Source organism: Gracilinanus agilis, chromosome 2, assembly GCF_016433145.1.
Source record: "Gracilinanus agilis isolate LMUSP501 chromosome 2, AgileGrace, whole genome shotgun sequence".
NCBI classification, from domain to species: domain Eukaryota; kingdom Metazoa; phylum Chordata; class Mammalia; order Didelphimorphia; family Didelphidae; genus Gracilinanus; species Gracilinanus agilis.
The window spans coordinates 244,216,515-244,239,158 of record NC_058131.1 but is presented as its reverse complement, the minus strand read 5'-3'; the positions used below and the strand labels follow the sequence as shown (position 1 = coordinate 244,239,158).

At 38.4% G+C, this 22,644-nt stretch overlaps 1 protein-coding gene across 1 annotated transcript in view; it reads left to right on the top strand.

Moving 5' to 3' along the window:
• B4GALT5 (beta-1,4-galactosyltransferase 5) overlaps positions 1 to 22,359 on the top strand; it is a 120,798-nt gene extending 98,439 nt beyond the window's left edge. Inside the window, exons 3-9 of the mRNA XM_044663821.1 lie at positions 10,868 to 10,981; positions 13,081 to 13,205; positions 15,280 to 15,396; positions 16,797 to 16,984; positions 19,402 to 19,524; positions 21,158 to 21,259; positions 22,212 to 22,359. Of these exons, the coding sequence (XP_044519756.1) occupies positions 10,868 to 10,981; positions 13,081 to 13,205; positions 15,280 to 15,396; positions 16,797 to 16,984; positions 19,402 to 19,524; positions 21,158 to 21,259; positions 22,212 to 22,359 (917 nt within the window). The remainder of the gene's footprint in view (positions 1 to 10,867; positions 10,982 to 13,080; positions 13,206 to 15,279; positions 15,397 to 16,796; positions 16,985 to 19,401; positions 19,525 to 21,157; positions 21,260 to 22,211) is intronic.
• Positions 22,360 to 22,644: the final 285 nt, after the last annotated feature.

The following is a 22,644-nucleotide window of genomic DNA, read 5'->3' as shown; positions in this document are numbered from 1 at the left end:
ACATATTGTAATCTGAAGTGCATACCAGTGCACCATGCCACCCTCTTGCTCTATAAACTTTAATGGCTCTCTAATATCTCTAGAATCAAATATAAAGCCACTGCTTTATGACTTTCCACAACTGGTCTCTTTCTACCTTTCCAGTGTTGTATGTCCTTCACTTCTTCTCTGGCCTAGCAATAATAGATTACTTTCAGTAATGACATTTTTATTTTCTGCCTGCATGCCTTTGTACTGACTGCACCAGGTGGCTGCAATGCTGACCTTCCTTGGCTCTGCCTCTTGATATCTCTGGATTCCTTCAAATTTCACTTCAGTGGTACCTATTAAAAGTTGTTCCCCATGATACTTGAGTCTTCCTATCCAAAGTTACCTTTCTTCTATTCTATATTGTAAAAAGGCAGAGTGTAGGACTGGAGTCACTCAGGGAAATAAACACAGTAGACACACACACAAACCCCACTAGGGACAAGAATGAGAGGATTAAACTAAATAAAAGAAATAGGGGATTTGGGGAATGAGAAAACAGTTTAACTGGGTACTTGTCAGTTACTGCTATAACAAACTAGCTAGGGATAACAAATAGCTGTATTGGGATATGTGGGCTCTTGGTGTAGAGAACAAACAGGAAGCTTTATAAAATTAAGTTTAATGCTTGGTAAGGAAGGGAAGGAGGGTGTAGGATTTCTAACTCTCAGAAAAGGTTCCAACTATCATTTAGAATGTTGGTTTTAAGCTGGCTTTCCCTATTCAACTAAACAGACAGCCAGCTCTGGCTAAACCTGGAGAGGGGCTGGAAACTTTGGGAATCTCACACCACTTGTCCAAGATGATCCTCAGATGTAGATAGGACACAGGAACTAAATCCTTGTACAGCAAGTAAGTCTAGAAAGGGCTCTAGGGAGTAAAAAGCTATCTGCTTGTTTGTCTACCACAAGCAGAATAGTATCTTTCACTCAACCTACGCTTGCTTGATGTTCACTCCTATCTTTAGATCCCAAATAACCACAGGCTGTAGAGGCTCGGTTGACTGGATACCACCACCACACTCCTCCAGGATAACTCCTGCCAGCCACTGCCAAGTCTCTCTCATCACAAACCTCTCTGCATTCTATATTAGAATGTCCATAATCCCAGCCAGGTTTCTGCTTTGGTCTGTCTGTTACCTATCTTAAATTTATTTCTATCTTACAAATTACTTATAACAGTTCCCCCCCTTTACACAAAGTCAAAATAGTGTTCCACACAATATTTTGGTATTTGTGCACTATGAGCAAAACTAAAATTCTAACCCAAAATAACAAGTAACCTACACTTACTCTTATCTTACCTTATGTAGCACTACCTTACTCTAGGGATTCAACAAGGAATGGTAAAAGGAAATTTACAATGAACAATTACATAGTTCAAAGTATAAAGTAACAAATACAAACCAAATTTTCAACAAAATTGAAATATAAACACAAAGTTCAAGCAAAACATTAGACATCACTCTCTAAAATTAGTTATGAGTCATTAACTAATACAGAAAATTCTACTAACTATTGAAATGCAAAATTTTGAAAAATATACATTTAACACAACATTGCATAAGTTTTACATCAAAATTAAACCAATACCTTAAACTTGCTTATGCAAATTACATTTAAATGTTTTCAACTCAATTAAAATTACTTAAAAATTTACACATGCACACATATACATATGATACACACAACATACACAACACGCATATGCATGTTATACATACACATGCACAGATCAAGTATACATATTTACACACTTTACATGTATACAATACACTGTTATGCACTTTACAATATGTACACACTATTTACACTTATTTACATATCTATTTACATTATTTTGTAATATGTGATCTGTGGTATGTTATGTTCTTCATGCGATGCATTTTTGTTATGTTCGTTGTAGTGTAATGTACATTAGTACCTTATCTTACTCTCTAATCCAGTGATGGGCAAACTTTTTAAAGAGGGGGTCAAAGGAAAGGAAATGCTCACCTCTCAGGCTGTTTCTAAGGCAACTCTTTCGAAGTTTCATTGTATTATATCCTACTCATTGTATTTATCAGATTAGGAATAATGTCTCACAGCTGGATAGAACATTTCAGGGGGCTGCATCTGGCCAGCGGGCTTTAGTTTGCCCATCGCTGCTCTAATCTAATCTAAATACTATTCCCTATCTCACTAAACTCTTCTATACTATCCCTAAATTATTAATATATTAGTCTAAATCTAACTAAATAAAGTTATTTGTTATTAGTAACTAACTATCCTTTGTTAGTACTTACTTATCCTATAGCTATTTCTAATTTTGTTAGTATTTATACATTGTTTTATTCACTCATGTAGTGAATCAATGTATCCTAATTTGTTTATGTTTTGTGTATCTGTTTAGTTATATTATTTTCTTATGTTGTGTTGCAATATGTTACTGGTGGATGTATGATACCTACAAAAACTTCAAATCTCCTTTCTTCTTATGATGTTCCTGAAGAAATCTTCTCTTTCCTTTTCTCCTCCATTCTTGATAGTTGTCACTACATATAATTACCACTCCTTCATATGTACTGATGTATGCATATGAATATATAGTGATACTATTTACATTACCCAAATTCCTTTTGAAACAAAGTCTTTTATCAGTTCATTTTATAAGTTTATCAATCTTAGTATAATGTCCATTAATTCCTGAATCCTCCTCTTCATCCATGTCCTCTTCCACTGGAACGGTCCTCTCCTTATTGATCTTTCCACCTGCAGACTCTAATTGACTGAAGATCTCAATTTTACACAATTTCCATATTATTGATAGTTGGATTAGAGTTATCATTTAGTGTCTACCTCTGCAATAATATCCTTATCAGCCCATGTGTTCAAGCAGTTGTTTTTCTTCTATGTTTCTACTCCTGTAGTTCTTCCTCTGAATGCGGGTTGCATTCTTTTCCATAAATCCCTCAGAATTGTCCTGGGTTATTGCATTGCTACTAGTACAGAGATTTATTATATTCAGTTTTGCCATAGTGTATCAGTCTCTGTGTACAATGTTCTCCAGGTTCTGCTCTTTTGACTCTGCATCAATTCCTAGAAGTCATTCCAGTTTACATACCCATTGCCTTTTGATGGAATCTATAACAGCTTGTGTACCAATATGAGTTATGTATATATTTATTTACATGCCATTCCCTTCCTTCCCTAAATACAGGGAATAAGGCTTTTATAATTAAAGATAATTGAATAAGGCCATTTAATTAAAAGGAAACAATGCAACTTAGATAATCTGATTCCTAATTGGAGAAACGATTTGGGACTCTCAAACGAGTTGGGAGGGGGAGAGTGAATTAGGTACGAGGCTCTCAATTTAGAAAAAGAAATGTCTCACTTCTCCCAAGTATCTATGTAAACAAAGGAACATGGAAACAGTAACTGATCAGAATATGGCCAGTTTTCATATAAGACATATGGTTGCTTGAAACGTACAATTATGAGAATACTCCTTGCAGGTGTCTTAGGATCTGATTGCATTTCTGGTTAACATAATCTAGGTCACTGGTTAAAGGTCTCTAAGCACAGGTACAGGTGTTTTGTAAAACCATGCAGGACTAGGTTTAAACAATGCAAAAAAAGTTTTCTCCTAGTTCCCACAGTTCATTAAACTTTCCTCACAAGACAACTTTGGATTAGACCCACAATTCAGTAGAAATGGAACTAGACTAGCTCCAGAATTGAGTAGTAACAAGATGGAGTCAGTGTGATTCATTCAATAACTACAGTTAACCATTTGCTATCCTAATCTTCTCAATTCCCTCAATAATGTCTTCTGTAAAATGGGGATAATAATCCCTGACTTGGCCTTCCTCATAGAAAGTCAGAAGGTTCAGAAAGAGATAATAGAGGCTCAAGTTCTTTGAGCAATGGTAAAGTGCCCTAGAGTATATGAAATGAGTAGGAATAGGACTGTTTTGTTGATGAAAAGGGAGGAAGGAAGGTAGCCAGCGTAGTCCTCAGTCCCAGTAGGGAAATTAACCTGAGCCCTTCAGAGCAGAACAAAAATCAGTCCACACTAAAGGGATATTTAAGCTGGGTTTATTTAGGTTAGGGAAAGAAATGTTTGGGAAAGCCAGGAGTTAGCTCTCTGGGGTAAAAGGTACTCTCCTCCCTTCTCCAAAAAAGGTGCTCTCTTCCATTATAGGAAAAAGGCACCAAAACCCATGCTCTCTTTTCTTTTTATACTTTTTCAGACACCTTCCACAAAGGAAGTGAGATGTGTCTGAGGAAGTTAAGGTAGAGAGTTCTGGGAGATGTAGTCCCCCAGGGTTTAGAGCCATTTCAAAACTCACAGGACATAACAATAAAGAAGACATTTAATTTTTTCTCATGACAAGTGGAAGGATCTCATGATGGGTGTACTGGGAATTTAAGTTTGAGAGATTTATGGTTGTGACCTAAGTGGAATCACTCTCAAAAACAAAAACCATTTGCTACCCAACTTCCAAGTATAGCCTCTTGGTCTTCTGCAAACATCAAGAAATGTTGTTTCAAAGATGTATCCATTTGCTTAAACACTTTTATCAAGAAGAAATAAGTTCTGTTAACTTGTTCACTCTTCCTAGGGTTGGGAATAAAATGAATAAGTGAATTAGGATTGAGCGGATTCAGTTTGCCCTGAAAAATGAATAAGCAAGTGAGTTATTGAGGTCTCTTTCTGCCCCACAACCAAGTTTGTCCTTTGTCTAATTTCTCTTCTCATCATGTAGTCGAAATAAGAATAAAGTTAGCATTTATCTAGTGTTTGAAGGTTTGAAAAGTCTTGTGTGTAAGTTTTCCCATTTAAGAAATTAGTTATTCTATAGTAGGGACCTGGTAGTCTTTAGGGGAAGGAAAGGGTACTTAAAATAACAACAAAGAACTTGAGAGCTTATGAAACCCATTCAAGTTATTAAGAAGGAACTTCTTCCAGTAAATACTCTAAAAGATGATCTGCAGGTCCAGGCTAACACACAAAATGAAAATAAGGAGACAATTGATGATACTTAAACTAAAGGGAAACTCTGCTTCTGAAAGTTGAGCCTTTTGTCCTTAGATGTTCTACTGAGTAACTTATTATTACTCTAATTTTCCTGGTTTACTAGATTTAGAGATTATGATGAGAAAGGCACTTTCACCCGAAATTGTTGCATATCAAAGTTATAGGGGTCTTTTTCTGTTTTTTGGTTAAAAAACATGGGATTCATTTTGCACAAATAATAAGCTACTTCATGTTTATTTATTAAAAACAAAGTGCCTTACAACATTGTGATAAGGGTTAGGTAATGGGAATTAAGTGACTTAATCAGGGTCACACAACTAGGATGTATCTAAGGCTAAATTTGAACCCAGGACCTCCCTTCTCTGGTTCTGGCTTTTGATACATTGAGCCATCTAAATATTCCCAAAAGACTACTTTAAACACAACTTGTTTTTCTTTTTTTTTTTTTTGAGAGATTGATGGTCTCTTCTGTTAATAGACCCAGAGTAGGAAGCCAAGGGATATAACCTTTTATAACTCCAGTTGCTAGTATTCCTTCTCAGTACCCACTGCCCTTTTCCCTCATGCTAGAATAACTCTTTGAATGCTCAGTACCATCAATAAGGGTTTTTTGGTTCCAAAACCCTAAGGTAGACAGAGAATCTTGGACATAGGGATAGTCCTAAAAAGGAGTAAGAATGATTATAGGATTATAGGATTGAGGGCCTTGACTTTGTCAGTAAAGTTGATTCTAAAGGGATTTTAGGGGCTCGAGATTAGAAAAATTTGAAGTAGTTGCTGTGAGGCCTAAGAAGAGCTGAGCAGCAGTTAGAGGTCCAAGTGAGGGTAGATAACTTAGATTACATTTGTAATGGAACAGTCACCATGATTTTGTGACTTTCCCTTGCAGTATTTTCTTATGTGGATAATAATTTTCTTCTGCTGACATTAAGAAAATATCTTGTCTTTGTAGTAGAGACAAATGCTTGATACTTCCTAAAATATAAGGGGAAATAACTTCTTTTGCTGGGATGGTTTCAAATTCTAAGCATATTCTAATTGTCTTTACTTACCAATAGCTTCTTCTTGTTCCCAGTTATTTTTTATTGTCTCCCATTAATCTGTTTTTAGATTATGCAGCAGACTTTTTTAAAAGGTCATTAGGACAATTTAAGGTCTACTAGTGGGAAGAGCAATGAAATAAGGATCAAGAGCTCTGGGTTCTAGGTTCAGCCCTAGTGGGAATAGATTGCATAACCTCCATCAAAATTACCTTCCTCACATTCTATTCCTTATTTTCTTTTTCTTTAAAATTTGAGGTTTGAGCTGGATACTCCCTAATTCCTTCTAGCTCTGACATTTTATGATTCTTAATCTTATGGTATCTCCTTCCAAAATGAAATTGTTTGCTTTTGAGTATAGAGGTGCTTTGAATGAATTAACTAGTAATTTATTAAGTGCTTACTATGTGAAGTACTGTACTAAACACTGAGACTACAGATAGGAAAGTAAGACATGCCTTAGTCTCAAGGTGCACACATTCTAATTGGGAAGATGACCTATAGAAGGTTTGAGCTGCAAGTCAGACAAAAACATTCCATGGTTCATAGGAAAGAGCAGTAAAGCAAATGTTAATGTTTCTTTTATGTCATTTCCCCTGATAAAATCAAAACAGTTTCTGATTTTCAACCATTTGACAATGCTAAGGATTTGGGTGGTGAGAATTTTATCTTTTCTGGGTCTTCAGTAGATGTGGCTATACACTTACCTGAAGGAGCAGTTGCCAGGTTATGTTTCCATAGAGGGTACTTCCCAGGATGATGGCTAGCTACAAGATACTGGGCTGAAAGCATTTCCTTTCCAAAGTCTTTTGGGTTTAGGATCCTGAGCCGTCTCCATCACAGTCAAGTGGCAATGATGATCAAAATGTTGGTGGTGATTTGACTTGCCTGGCACATCTGCCCCTCAGGGTGTCTTGCTGACTCAGTTAGGCTAGCTTACCTGACCTTTGTAGGAAAATGGGTTGGAAGTTGGTGAGAATGGCTGGCCCTTCAATGGAGTTGTCTTCCTAGATGATAGCTGTGGGCAGTGGTTGGGAAGCAGTACCATTGATCTAGAGCAGTGATGGGCAAACGTTTTAAAGAGGGGGCCAAAGGAAACGAAATGCTCATCTTGTCAGTCTGTTTCTAAGGCAACTCTTTTGAAGTTTCATTGTACTGTATCCTACTCATTGTATTCATCAGATTAGGAATAATGTCCCAGGGCCAGATAAAACATTTCAGGCCCCCTCCTCCCCCCATCTGGCCCACAGGCCATAGTTTGCCCATTACTGATCTAGAGGAATGGGTACTGCTATTCCTAGGCCTCTCATGTTTCTCTGCTTGTTGTTGGTGATAATAGGGAAGGTAGGCCCCTTCTCCAAAATGATTTCTTCTTTGAGTGATGGCTTCAGAAACAGGACTGGAAAACAAGTCTGGTAGTTTAGGGGACACTGCTGTTCCCCAGGCTCTTGGGTTTAGGACCTTAAACTCTGTCCTTTGGGGTCTGAGGAAAGACAGTGGTCTTTGAATCATTTGCCATAACCCACTGACCACTGCTTGTTTTAAGTAAAATACTAGAAGACTCAAAAAAGGCAAAATCTTGGCATGTACTACTAGGGTTGAGTGAGGAGCATATCTTTTTTTTTTTTTTTTTAAACCCTTAACTTCTGTGTATTGGCTCCTAGGTGGAAGAGTGGTAAGGGCTAGGCAATGGGGGTCAAGTGACTTGCCCAGGGTCACACAGTTGGGAAGTGGCTGAGGCCGGGTTTGAACCTAGGACCTCCTGTCTCTAGGCCTGACTCTCACTACACTGAGCTACCCAGCTGCCCCAGGAGCATATCTTTGTGTAAGGATGTTACTATTAGCTACCTGGTGTTAATGTCTACGTGGTTCCTTAGTGAGGATGCCTATTCTTATGCTTTATAAATGCAAATGTTTCTACCATCTGTTTTTTTGGAGGAAGAACATGTTTTGTTTCGAAAGGAATTAGATTTAGTGGAAAAAGAAAAACCCTGGTCTAGAAGTTCAGAAATCTTGTCCTCTCTCTGAAGGTTGTCCATGCAGTAAAATGTGCTGACAGAAGTAGGGAGCTGATTTTAAAAATTCAACAGCAAATAATTTATTACAATCTTTGTATGTTCAAGGTAACTATGCTGGGCCTGGGGATACAAAGATGAAATAAGTGCCACTTTGAAGATATGCAACTGATTTTGCATCAGAAGATATTTCTGATTTTGAAATCCTGACACTTTTTTGCTGCTGGAGTGGGAGGTGTGTGTGTAGGCCTACCACTAATTACACCATGTACAAAGGAGCTACTTTACAATGCAATCTATGAGCACTTAATCTTTCCTCCCCCTCCATCTTTAGAAGAGTTGAGTAGCATGTGGGAAGGATTCATATGGAAGATTTAGATGAAAGCAAAATTAGACTTATTCTTCTCTGTCCTAGTGGGTCGAGCCAGGACCAGTAAGGATTTCAATAAAGCAGATTTTACTTCACTATAGAGGACAGTCTTAGCAATGAGAGCTGTCCCACTGATTCAGATGCTCCTTTGGAAGAGTCTGTGCAACTGGTGGACTTGAAGCAGATCCTAGAGAATTGTTCAAGGATGCAACCACGTACAGTGGAAGAGATTTATGGTTTAGATGTCCTCTAAGGACTCCTTTCAACACTTAAGGATTCTGTGAGAAGTGGCTTACTTTTTATATGGCAGTTCAATAAAAGGAATTTTACTTAAAGTCCAGACCTCAAACTCTAGGTACATTAACTGTCAATAGGCTCAGAGAAAAATTATGTTTTTTTCTGGAGGTTATAGCTCTAATGCTTAGAAACCTGTCTTCTGGTTGGTTAGCTTGTTCATGAGGAATGTTTACTGTGCTTAATGTACTTGAGTTAGATGTTTTGTTTATATAATATAAGCAAAATGTAATTGTAGCTATTTTATTTTCTTTCCAAGAAAACTTCCTCAATGATTTTTCTTAAAACCATAAAGACTTCTCTGTTCACTTTACTGGAAGTGTTCTCTCCCTCACATTGTTACCTGGCATTTTTGCTCTTCCGGATTCTCTTATCTTTTTCTTATTTTCTTGATTGGTTGCCCTGACTCCTGAGACTGACTCTTTCTCCCGCCTATCTTGCTGCACATTGCCTCACTTGGGAGGCAGGGTTTCAGTGTATTTGTGACAGGAGAGACCTGGTCTAGGAGCCCAGCTGTGTGACCCTAGGCAAGTCATTTAACATTTCTGAGTCTGTATCTGCTTTATAAATAGAGATTATAATAATAACTTGTTATATACCTTGCCAAGACAATTGGGAGGAAAGAAGGCATTAATACAAATGTGAATTGTTGTAAGGTCCTTGAGGGAGAGAATAAGGATCTTTGTTTTCTTTCTGTTCTCACTTTGAAAGCTTAATGTTTGAGTAGAATCGAAGCAAAAAATATACTCAACAACTGTTTTAAGTATGATGAATAATCAATTAAAAGAATAAACATCATGTTATCTAATCTATCAAAGTGGTAATTGAAGTTGGGAGCTTATTATGTGGACTGTGAGCTTTCTGGTTTAGGACTCTGGGATGTGATGACTAAAGATTGTCAAGAAGACAGTGTACAAACAGCCCTTCCTTCCTGTTCAAGGTTGCTTGCCACTTGTTCTCTGCCAGATTTGGAATGAATGCTTGTCTCCGGGCCAGGCACTGCTTTGCTCTCTATCCCAGGAAAGTTTTTTTTTTAATGTAGTAAGGAGTATAGAATTTCTGTGACCCCTATAACTTGTCCCTACTAAAATTCTCTCCAAGTATGTTCTCCATTGAACTCCCCCTCACCCCCAGCAGTTGTGAAGTAGGTAGCAGTGATTTGAAATTAATGGATACTCTTTTATTTGTAAGAATTAATAAACGTTTTTAAAGTACCTCTCTGTGAAGGCCCTTTGCTGGAGCTGGCTTTGGAATCCCAAGATAAATGAGACAGAGTTCTTATAGCCTGGTAAGGGGTCTGTAACTTAAACATATATCTTTAATGCAAATTTTAAAAATAAGAATTTAACAGAAGAACCAAAAAAGGCCATGCAAAGCTTAAAGGGAAAAGAAAGTCATTTCTGCAGGGAAGTATCGGGGTAGGTTTCATTAAGAGAAGGTAGCCTCTGGACTAGTGAGTAAATGAATGAATGAAGATTTATTATAGGCTTATTTATATGTGATATACTTTGCTAAATGCTGAGGATACAAATTGAGAAAAACAAGAGTGTCTTTTCTCAAGGAGCTCACATTCTGATTGGAGGACATAGAATAGGCAGGAGAGTTCACCTATAGGTCAGATACTTAATGGTGAAGCCGTCTTCATTGTACTTCTGAACATCCATGTTGTAAGTATGGTCCTGGAATTCAAGGGCTAGAAGGGAAGTCAAGCAACCATTTATTTTTCATGTAATGATGAAGTTCAGAATTCAAAAGAAATTAAACTGAATCACAAATGAACAAACCTACAGTTTTGTGGGCAAGAACCACTTTAATAAATAAATGAGAAGTAGATGATTCACATTCATTGCTGAACAAGTGGTAAGTATTTTTAAAACTGCTTCGGGTATTACCAGAAAACTAGGTAACATTTTTTTTGGGGGGGGGGTCATCTAATACATTACAAACCATATCTATTTGGGGTAAATCCCTGCTTTTTGCCTAGAGTCCTATCTAAAGAAAAAAGTTTGCCTTTGGTTGGTAGGAAAAGTCACAAGATATCTAAAATTTCTCATCTGAGATTGCTTTTCTTTTTTTCTTTACCATTCCCCCACCCCTAGATTATCCTCTTGACTTGAATCATAGTGAAACCTTCCTGCAAACCACAACTTTTCTTCCTGAAGACTTTACGTACTTTGCAAACCATACCTGCCCTGAAAGACTCCCTTCTATGAGTGAGTATTGGCGCCTCCCCTCCCCCATCTCATCTTCCCATACTTCTGCCAATGATCAATCTTCCCTGCGTTTTATTTCTTTAAAACAAAATTTCTCTTGAAAAATGTCCAATCAGTTCCTTCTTTTTTTTTTTTTTAACATCAGATAATTCCCAACACCCACCTATGTCCATAGAACCCTCTATTGTAACAAAGTAGTTGAGCAAAACCAGCTGATTGAGTGGCTGACAGAATTTATAATGTTCCACATCTGTTTTCTCCTGTTTCTACTGATAGAATGGAGGTGCATTTCATTATGAATCCTCTAGAACCAAGACTATTTAATATATTTAAGCTCTATTTGGCTGCCTTTTAATGTTGTCTTCATTTACATGTTTTCGTTATTATTAATATTGTTCCCTAGTTTTAAGCTCCTCACTCCCTACAATTCTTCCTCTAAAGTCTTTGTGGCTTGAAGGTATCTCTCTGTTATTAGAGGTTATACCTACAGAGCACAATCTGTTCAAGGTCCTACCAAGGTGGAAGTATTGAAAAAGATGGAATTGTATTTAAATTATGCATGCATGTGGATATATGTGCATGTGTGTGCATATGTGGACACATGCAATCATGTACGCACACCCATGTATACCCCCCACCCCAACCTCAGTACCCAAAAAGATTTTTGAGCATTCCCTTTAATAAGGCTCAACTCATTATTATATACCTTAGTGGGTGACCTGCATGAGTTATTGGGGCTAGGGAAAAAATCATGTGATGAGTGATGGAATGATAGTGAGCTTTTCCTGGGGTTACTCTAATAAAGATGTCAGAACTTGGTCAAAACTGCCAGTGCCCACACTATGTCTCTGAGAAATCAGGATTTACCGTGCCTTAATGAAACCTTGGGCTTTGGCAGAATATCTGTATTGATGGTTAAGCAAAGTGTGGATGTTTATGATTCTGGCATTATTGGGAATAGAGACTTAATAAAGCATTATTTAAATGTATATTTTTAGCCTTTCAGCATGGGTGCACATGAGTTTTAATGGTATTCCCTTTAGAGTTTTGGGATTTTTGTCTCTTTCGTGGCTTATGTAAGTAAACAAACAAAACTAAATTAAAACAGAAGAAAATTTAGGTGGTTTTGCCTAAAAATTACTATCAGAATTTGTTTGCCATCTTTATTATTTTCAGCCTAAGCCATGCACAGTGTCATTGCTAGGCTCACACCTGTGACATCCACTAGGGCTGTGTTGGTGAATCTATGGCACACATGCCAGAGCAGGCTGCTTCCTTTCCCCACTCCATAGGTGCATGAGGACATTTCTCACATGTCCGCCCCTCTGCCCAGCAACCCAGTGGGAATACTTCCTCCCTCCCCTGTCTGGGTTAAGGCCTGGGGCTCACATGTGGTGTGAGGGTGGCAGTTTGGACACTTGGTCTCTAAAAGGTTTGTCATCACTGCACTAGGATATATCTTTTTCCTCAGCAGGCCAATTCGTTTGCTTTTTTTTTTTTTTTTGAAGGGGTTCAAAATTTTTTTTTATTTGATCTTGATTTCATATATAGCTTAAGTGGTAAAATCAATCTGTATTTATAATCTCAATTCTTTTCACAGTTTGCCCCACAGCCTTACTTCTTCATACAAAATAATATAAAAAGCCCATGTATGGTACCTTGAGCCTAGACTCACTGGAGAATGACATCAGAAACTGTGAACCTGTACTTTCTTTGGGAGTATAACTTTGTCCTGTATTAAATTGACAGGACTTTTGTAGATTATTGTTTATTTCTCACTCCTTTTTTAGCAGGTAGTCTTAATTGAATGATTCTATATAGGGTTTCTAGCAACTTTCCATGAATGAGAAGATTTAGGTTGCCTGGTTGTGAGGGAAAGAGGATTGAGCAATCATTTTTAGCTGCTGTATTGGTTTGTCTTAGTCATGACCCTGTGGGAGATGTAACCAGAGGTTAAGCTGACACATAATGAGCTAGAGATGAGATGATGGGATCTCTAGCATTTTTTAAGTGCTTGGAAAACTTTGGGACAACTGCAGAGTAGCACACTGGTATGTGGATTTTCTGAATTTTCTCAATCCTTTCTTTTTTATCTTCAGAGGGTCCAATAGATATAAATATGAGTGAAATCAGAATGGATGACATCCATGAATTCTTCTCTAGAGACCCTGCCATCAAGCTTGGAGGTCATTGGAAGCCCAGTGATTGCGTGCCTCGTTGGAAGGTAAACTAGAGTCCAGTTTACCAGAAGGTAAACCAGTCTAGGAGGCTCATTTATATTATAAGCACTCCTGATAGGGTGCTTAAAGTTTTATATATATAATATAGTATATATGTGTGTAATATATATGACATTTATATATATATATATATATGCGTATATATATATATAAGTAGCTATTATGACTCTTAATATCCACATTTGTCTCATCTGTTCACATAGTTGAGGAAGTCACAGATGAGATTTGAACTTGGATCTCCCAAGAACCCTTTCCTATACTATACCAAACTATACCTATGTTTGTTAATTCACTTAACTGCTAATGATCCAAGAACAAACATTTAGTGGTTTTGAGGGGACAGCTCCAGGGCAGGGATTTTTTGACCAATGACCTGTTTTGTGCAAAGAAACTTGTTTATTAGGCTTTGCCTCTCTTGATATAAAACAATTGTCAGGATACCTATGAAGACACATTGCCTTTTGACCTGTACACAGGAGCCTTTTGGCTTCTTCCCAGAGATTCAGGGAATGTNGACATTTATATATATATATATATGCGTATATATATATATAAGTAGCTATTATGACTCTTAATATCCACATTTGTCTCATCTGTTCACATAGTTGAGGAAGTCACAGATGAGATTTGAACTTGGATCTCCCAAGAACCCTTTCCTATACTATACCAAACTATACCTATGTTTGTTAATTCACTTAACTGCTAATGATCCAAGAACAAACATTTAGTGGTTTTGAGGGGACAGCTCCAGGGCAGGGATTTTTTGACCAATGACCTGTTTTGTGCAAAGAAACTTGTTTATTAGGCTTTGCCTCTCTTGATATAAAACAATTGTCAGGATACCTATGAAGACACATTGCCTTTTGACCTGTACACAGGAGCCTTTTGGCTTCTTCCCAGAGATTCAGGGAATGTTGGTCACCTGCTGGGAACAGGCCACCAGTAATGGGAGAGCTGTATCTAGTCTGTAGAACAGTAAGTAGATGTCTTGTTAACAAACACTAATTTATTTGGTGACTTGGACTAAAGTTTTGGTGTCCCTGTTCTGTTTCACACACCACCCCACACCACCCTTCCCCGATTAAAAAAAAAAAGAATAATTGCCAGCTTAATTGGGAACCTCATATTCTAGTCATAGGTTCCGGAAGAGACATCAGAGAAAAATGAGTGTTTGTGGCCCCTGTGTATTGTTTTGATCTAGACATAAAATAGCTGGTAGAAAATATTTATGAATGGTAGAGGAAAAGGAAACTTAGGGGACAAGATTGCATTAGCTGGGTCATATCTAAACTAGTATAAGTTCAGTTTCTAGAGCTAATTTACCAGTAATGAAATTCACTTGAAATCTAGAAAAGACTAAAAATCTTTAGAAATTAGAAATACTTTGTTTATTTGAGGAATATTTCACTAATTCCCTTTCATGCACTGAGTCACATGGGACTACTTGCTGGTCTCTGATCTAGTCTTTACCTCTACCTCCTCTGTATATGTGGAGCAAGTCCCACTTGCTCCGACCAATATATTCCTATCCCATTGGAATTTTCCTGTTAAAATCTTTCTCTTTCATCAAGATCTTAGGGATCAGCTCTTTTAGGGAAGCTTTCCCCAGTTTTTCCCCTGCTTTTCACCAGATGAAAATTATCCTTTCCCCTCTTCCTTAAATTTTATGAACACCTAAGAGCCTTCCTTTATACTAAGGCCAATTTCCCCCTGCCCTTCACCAGATAAAAATTAGCTTTGCCTTCTGCTTTAAGTTTTATAAAATATTGTGGATGTTTATACTTATCACCATGTACTCTGCATCATTCTTATTTGTGTACCTGCTGCTTTTCTCCCTTCTCTTATCTTTTTTTTCTTTCTTTTTTTAAAAGTTTATCTGTTCTATAAAGTCAGGAACTTATTTCAATTTTCATATCTCCATATTCATATATCTATTTCATATTCAACAGTAACCAACTGTTGAATAGGCCCTTCATAGTGTTTGAATTGAGTTGAGTTTCCAAGCAGAGCTGGCAAATGATCTGTGGATTAACTGTGTGGACTCCTATTTTTTTATAGGTGGCAATCCTTATCCCATTTCGAAATCGTTATGAGCATCTCCCTGTTCTTTTCCGGCATCTGATTCCTATGCTACAAAGCCAGCGTCTGCAGTTTGCATTCTATGTTATTGAACAAGTAAGTGGGTTTGTCAGTAGACTGCCACTCTCCTCCCTCAGGTAAAAAGCCAGGAAAACCTAAGACTCACCATTCAATGATTACAGGAATGCTAGGGGTGGAGCAACAATGATTCCATAACTCTAACTGGTTTCTGTTGCTCATTGATGACAAATCTTTGAGTGGGAGACAGATGGTTTGTTTGCTAGGCCATGCAACTGACCCTGGAACAAAGGCTTCTTGCATGATATTGGTGCTAGGGACTGTTCTTTGCTTTTTTGGACAGTATCTCTAAGCACATGTTTTCTGGGAGCTGCTTTAAGGTGATAGGAGGCAGGAGTCCTTGTGGTATAGAGAGAGGACCTGTTCTCCAAGCCAGATGGCCTGGTTCTGGATATAGCTTTGGGACCTTAAACCAAATTTCTTCTTTCTGGGCCTCATTTTCTTTATCTATATCACGAAGCCCATAAACTAGATCTCTATGGTAATCTAGTGTTCTGGGACCTATAAATAGAATATTTAGAATGTGTATCTCAGGAGGTGAACAAGTTCTGTATAATAGACCGTTAGGAGCCCAGAGGTTCAGATAAACAATTGCTTGATTAGGCAGAGGTAACAATAACACAACTTCCCTCTGTCTTCCATAAAACATACTCAGTGACCCCTCCCCCCTCCCCCCAGGTTGGTCTCAAAAGGACCTTAGAAATTTCCTACTTACTTGTACATATTTTCCTTGCTCAAAAAGTCCCCCTGCTTAGTTTCAGATCAGCCCACTTAGGGACAAAGTTCACTCAGCCAACCCTGGATCTGCATCATCGCTTCCTGAGTCATTTTAGGTGGGGCTAGCACAATGAGAATATCTTGAGGGAAGAAATGATCAGAAGAAAATTCATACCTTCACTCTTAGCCACTAGTAATTAAGCAAAACCATGTTCCCTCATTTTGTTAAGTCTCTGTTTCTATGCTGTTGAGGCATAAAACTTACCATTTTTATTGATGACTTTTACTTGTTTTCTTGTGAAGAGGGAGGAAAATTGCAGGGCCCATATTTATAGTGCTGTGTACTCCTGTATATGACCTCCCCCATTAGACCTATCCTGAAAAATATGAATGACAAGGGCCAGATGATAATTTGAGAGTTGAAGTGGAAATATGACCACGGGGAGCATAAGTAGTAGTAATTTGCCATTTATATAGTATTCTGTACTTTTCAAGATATTTGCCCATGGGCAGGTACTATTCTCCCTAAATTGCACCTCAGAAAATTGAGGAACCAAAGTCAAATGATTTGTCCTGGGTCACTCGGTAACTTAGAGAAAGACAAGGCCAGAGCTAGAGCTGATGATGTGATTTGCTTTTCCTTGTTGAGGCAGCAGCATGTGTTGTGAGAGTCTACTGAAAAATAAAACTTCCCTTCACAGGCTGGTACCCAACCCTTCAATCGTGCCATGCTCTTTAATGTTGGCTTTCGTGAAGCAATGAGAGACTTGCATTGGGATTGTTTGATTTTTCATGATGTGGATCATATACCAGAAAACGACCGTAACTATTATGGATGTGGGCAAATGCCTAGACATTTTGCCACCAAGCTGGATAAGTATATGTATCTGTAAGTGACCATCTAAATACTGTGCTTAGCAATGGAAGGGGGGGAGGGTTCCATGAATGATAGGAAAGATTTGATTCCTGCCCTAAAGGAGCTCACAAAGATCAGGAGTACATTAAAAATGTATGAGGGGTGGTTCAGTGGACTGAGAGCCTAACCCAGAGATGAATTCAAATGTGGCCTCAGATACTTGTCCTGTGTGACCCAGGGCAAGTCACTTAACTCTTATTGCCTAGTCCTTACCACTCTAATGTCTTGGAACCAATTAATTCTAAGATGGAAGATAAGAGTTTTTTTTTTTTTTAAAGATAAGAGTTTTAAAAAATTACATTAGAAATATTGAAGTAGATAGAAACCTAGACCTGGAGTTAGGGGGACCTGGGTTCAAATCTAACCTTAGGTACTTCCTAGTTGTATAGCCCTGGGCAAGTCACTTACCCTGTTTGTCTAGCCCTTGCCCTTCTGTCTTAAAGTTGTCCCTAGGACAGAAAGTAAGTTTAAAAAAAAAAAAATTTAAAGAGGCCATTTAGAGAGAACCAACTCATTTGGTTCAAAATTCAAGGTTATTACCACTGGAGGGTATGGGAAGGCTTTTATAAGCAGGAGGTGGCAGTTGAGGTGGTCTTTGAAGGATGGAATTTAAGATGAGAGTTAGGAGGGTTTAGGGCCATGATGGTGAACCTATTCCCCTTTTGGACACACAGCCCTCTATGTGGGCATATAAGCTATCCCCCTGCCAGAGTTCATTACCAGAAAGGCAGTGTGATTTGGGGGAGCTGCTCCCTTCCCCCTCTTTACCACACTGAGGACAATTTTTCACTTCTATCCCTATCTGGGGGTACGACAATGGGCAAGAATGGAGTGGTGGGGGGGTGGGACAGTAATGCATGGCACAGGTTCTCTAAAAGGTTCGCTGTTGCTGAGATAGGGTTGTTGACTGGGAAAAAACCATAGAACTATTAAATAGTCAGAAAAGCCACTCTTTAATAAGGAAAGGGGTACAGGGCTGAGTTAGGCCTCTACATAGAACTGCATGCCACAAGCCTATGCAGAGTCTCAGGATTGAACTCTGGATGCTCTGGTCCCTGACCCCTTGGGAAAGCCAAATCGGCTAGATTGGACAATTCCAAGGAGCCATTAAAGTTGGGATGCTTAAATATCTTTCTAGGAGAAGATGGGGACTGAGGATAAGAGGCATAGTTGATTGACTTTACTATGGCAACAAAGAAAAATGAGGATTCTCAGGCAGGAATAACAGTGAGGCATTGATGCTTTACAATGGACACCAAAAGGGAAAGACCCAGCCAAGGACTTTGCCACTTTGGTAAAGGGCTTTGGCCTAAGGAGAGAAACCTTTGAGTTAAAAGAGATACTTAACATCTGATGGAATTAGCCATTCCCACCTAAACTCCTTTAAGGTCCATTGTCAGTCTGAGACTAGTGAAGTTGGACTTTCCCTCAGGGAAGAGCCATCATGGGACAAGGTCAAACCCGGGGCTTTCACCTTTGAGCTAAGTAAACTGGGGTCCATTAAATCTTTCTGGTTACAAGTTCGGGGGCTACTGGATTCCAGGTCGACAAGGGTATATTCAGAGTAAGAAAGTAGTCTGATTTGGCTGGTGTAGAGAGTGGTTTTAAGGTAGTAATATCAAACTCAGACTGATGCTGGATTCTGGAAACCTTTCAATACCATTTACTTTACTCCAGAGCTGATAGGCTTTTGGGCTGGAGTCAAATAACCCTATTGGTGGCAGTATGAAGGATGGTTTGGAAGTAAGATGACTCATTTGGGGGACTATTGAGGCAGTAATCTAGACCTGTGGTAATGAGGGCTTAGGCTAGTGGGTGGCATTGAAAATGGAGAAAATAAAGGCTAACTGTGACCAGTATTATGGAGAGGGGATCACTAGCTGTTGGGCAGGAATTTGGTAACTAGCTGTTGGGCAGGATGGAGATAGAAAAAGAGAGTCAATAGTAACCACACAGTATCAAACTTTATCATAGTTCAATATGAAGAGTGCAGTGGAAAGGAACAGAGGTGGCATAAGAGAAAAATTGACATGACCATCACTGTGTAGCTCTAGAGAGCAGCCCAGAAAACTTGTAGGGTCAGTTAGGTAGCATAGTAGATAGAGTGCCAGGCCCAGAGGTGGGAGAACCTGGATTCAAATCTAGTCTCAGATACCTCTTAGCTATATAACCCTGCACAAGTCACTTAACCCCAGTTGCCTGGCCCTTGCCACTCTTCTGTCTTAGAGTTACTAAGATAGAAGATAAGAGTTTTTAAAAGAGGAAACCATTGTTGTAGTTGGAACAAGATGGATTCCATAGAACATTCCTGCTGTAAAAGTGAAAAAATAACTGGTTAAATAAAATATACAGATAGATGATTTATATTAATGGTATGATTTCTCTTTTAGGCTTCCTTATAATGAGTTTTTTGGTGGAGTGAGCGGCTTAACAGTAGAGCAGTTTCAGAAAATTAATGGCTTTCCTAATGCATTCTGGGGCTGGGGTGGAGAAGATGATGACCTCTGGAACAGGTATTATTTCTTTCTGAGACTATCAAAGACTGACCTATCTTGGTCAGTCATGTGGGCCTAGGTTTTTTGTTTGGCTGGAACTTCATTATTAAAAAGGGAGGTATTCCTTGCGCTCCTTCCCTTCATGTCTTTTTTCTCAGGAAAGACTTTGAAAACCCTAATGTAAATGTGAGCTCTTATCATTTGGAGGGGTTGGACACATGGATTTGGAAAAACATGTTTTGTTTTTAACCAAAAAGAAGCAAATTTCCTCAGCACTGGTTGAAGTAGAAAGTATAAATAATGTACCTGCCCCTCATGGAGTTTACATTCTGGACTGAAACCCAGATATCTGTCACATAGAACAATAAATGGGAAACGCATGAGAGAAGCACCACAGAGTGCTTGCTGATGTCCAAAGGTAAAGATTGTTATCCTTGGAGGAGAACCCAGCAAAATGTATATTGATTATGTTGGGTGGGGATCAGACAAAATAAAGCAGAGGAAAAAAGAGCATATAGATTTTTTAAATGAAAAAAATTCATTTATTTCATAAGATGAACCTAAGGCATTTAGCTTTTGAGATACAATGTAGGCAACCAGCTCTGATGACTGTTAAGTGTTCTTAAGTATCCTCACATTCTACCAAATGAGCCAGAGAAGGTAGTATAATATAAAGAAAATGCTACACATCAGGAGACCTGAGTTCAAATTCTGGTTTAAAGCAAGTTTTTATTTTTTCTGTGTATAGTCCTGGACAATTCATTTCATTTCTCTGAACCTCATTTCCTTATCTATACACAAGCAAATATGTTATTTCATCAGCTTGGGAAACTGTTGAGTGAAAATGCAAAAAGCAAGAGCCAGGCAGTCTTTATTTATAATAGTTCTTGAGGTTGATGAACCCAGGTCTTCCTGTATCTAATTCAGAAATGTATCTACAATGCCATACTGCCTGCCTCTTTAATGAGTTAATAACTCATTTTAGCCCACTTTATCAATTGTAAAATTCCATCAGAAAATATAAGCTGCTAATATTCCCTTCTAGATTAGTTTATCCTGTGAGTTTGTAAATGGCAGTTTGTTTTTTTTTTATTTTGAAACTTGTGCCTTAGGCCAAAGAAGTTTGATATCTAGGATTGAGAGGTCCCTTCCAACTCAAAATTCTAGGAAATTGTGTCATGCTATTCACCCTAGCAAGAGAGCAGTCATCTTTGTGTTTCCAGGATCCTTAGAAATAGATTGACAAATTATTCTCTAGGGAGTTTTAGAGGAACGATCTCTAGTTGGATGCTGGATGCCATAAACAAATCTCTGTGTTAGCCTAATCAGTACATCATAGGTTAGATATGCTATGTTACTCATTGGAGACACTTGTTATTGTTCCTTTCATACTGAGCGTTATTAATCCTCAATTAGTTTAATGCCAGAAAATTTGTCTTTCTTCAGGGTTTATTAGAACCTTGAACCTGCTCAAAGTTCAAAGGGGCAGTGGGACTTCTGTAGTCACTTAACTGTGATTGGAGCTATGTATTAAAAGCTGTCTCTTCTGTTTCTCTGGAACTCTTCCCCTTTCTCTCCTCCTTCCCATTTCCCTCTCCTCACCTCTAAAATCTATATCGTAATCTAAAATCTAGTCCTCTTTGTCTTTTAGAGTACAGAATGCAGGCTACTCAGTGAGCCGACCAGAAGGTGACACTGGGAAGTATAAATCTATCCCTCACCACCATCGAGGAGAAGTGCAGTTTTTAGGGAGGTAAGTATAATTTCTTTGTTCATCACAAAGATATCCTCAATGCTATCTGTCCCTAAAGGTTTCAATTCACTTCTGCCTCTAAGATCTATTTAATGGCAGCTGCTTCACAATGCTTGAAATTCTACCTTCATTGTTTAAGTAGAATGCTGGCATGAATGCCAGGCTGTCATTGAAAATTGACAGTGAAATCTTTCAAAGAAGATGGTAATTCCATTTCTTACATTTCGCCATCTGTTCCGTAGTCTTTTGGGAATTCATCAGCTTTTATCTAAATGAAGATCTTTCCATATCTTACCTTGCCTTTGTAACAAGGTGTGTGTGTGTGTGTGTGTGTGTGTGTGTGTGTGTGTGTGTGTGTGTGTGTACACGTGCGCATGCATAAACACACATATATCTCACAAGTCTTGGTTCTTGCAGGTCTTGCTGACTTTCTAGTGTCCTTGTTATTGTCTTTCTCCTACTGGTAGCCAGTTTTTGCTGGCTCACAAAGAATATGATTTTTTAAAAAAATAGTCAAACAGGGTTAAGTGACTTGCCCAGGATTACACAACTAGGAAGTGTCTGAGGTCAAATTTGAACCTAGATCCTCTTGACTCCAGGCCTGGCCCTTTACCAGCCATACTATCTAGCTTTCCTGAGAAAGTATGAATTTGTGTTTTTCATTGTCTTTTCTGGATCAGTCCAGATGGGTGATTGTAATTACGAATATCACTTTAAAAATCTTGTTGGTCAGAGTCATTATGGTATCTTCTAAACAGAAAACAGAAAATGATACTTTAAATTGAAGCCCTTTCCAGAGTTTTCTGTTACATGTTCTACTGTCTTTTCTGTCCCCCTTCCCCAATGAAATGTTGAGAGAGAGAGAGAGAGACAGACAGACAGACAGACAGACAGACAGACACACTGGATTTAACTTTAGAACTGAGCATATTGGTGTTTTGTCCTTGAACAGGTATGCACTACTGAGGAAATCAAAGGAAAGACAGGCTCTGGATGGCCTCAATAACTTGAACTACTTTGCAAACATCACATATGACGCCTTGTATAAAAATATAACTGTAAACTTGACACCAGAGCTGGCTCAGGTGAATGAATATTAAGGGGAAAAGAGATCAGTTTGCTTTACCCATCACCAAGAAAACCTGGTGAGATGTTTTGTGAATCTACACAGGAAGAGAACAGGAATACTCAGGCTGGTGAAGGATCACAGGGTTTGAAGAATAGTACTGCAAAATGCACGCACAAAATGTCTTCGCGCCCCAGGTCTAGTTGGATTGTGTTGCCAGTTTGGGAGCCTCATTCATCAGGACTCGCTTTCTATTTTCCAGTGATGAAAGTCTGTCCTGCTCTTCTTTCCACCGCACCTCCTCCCTACCTACCAAATC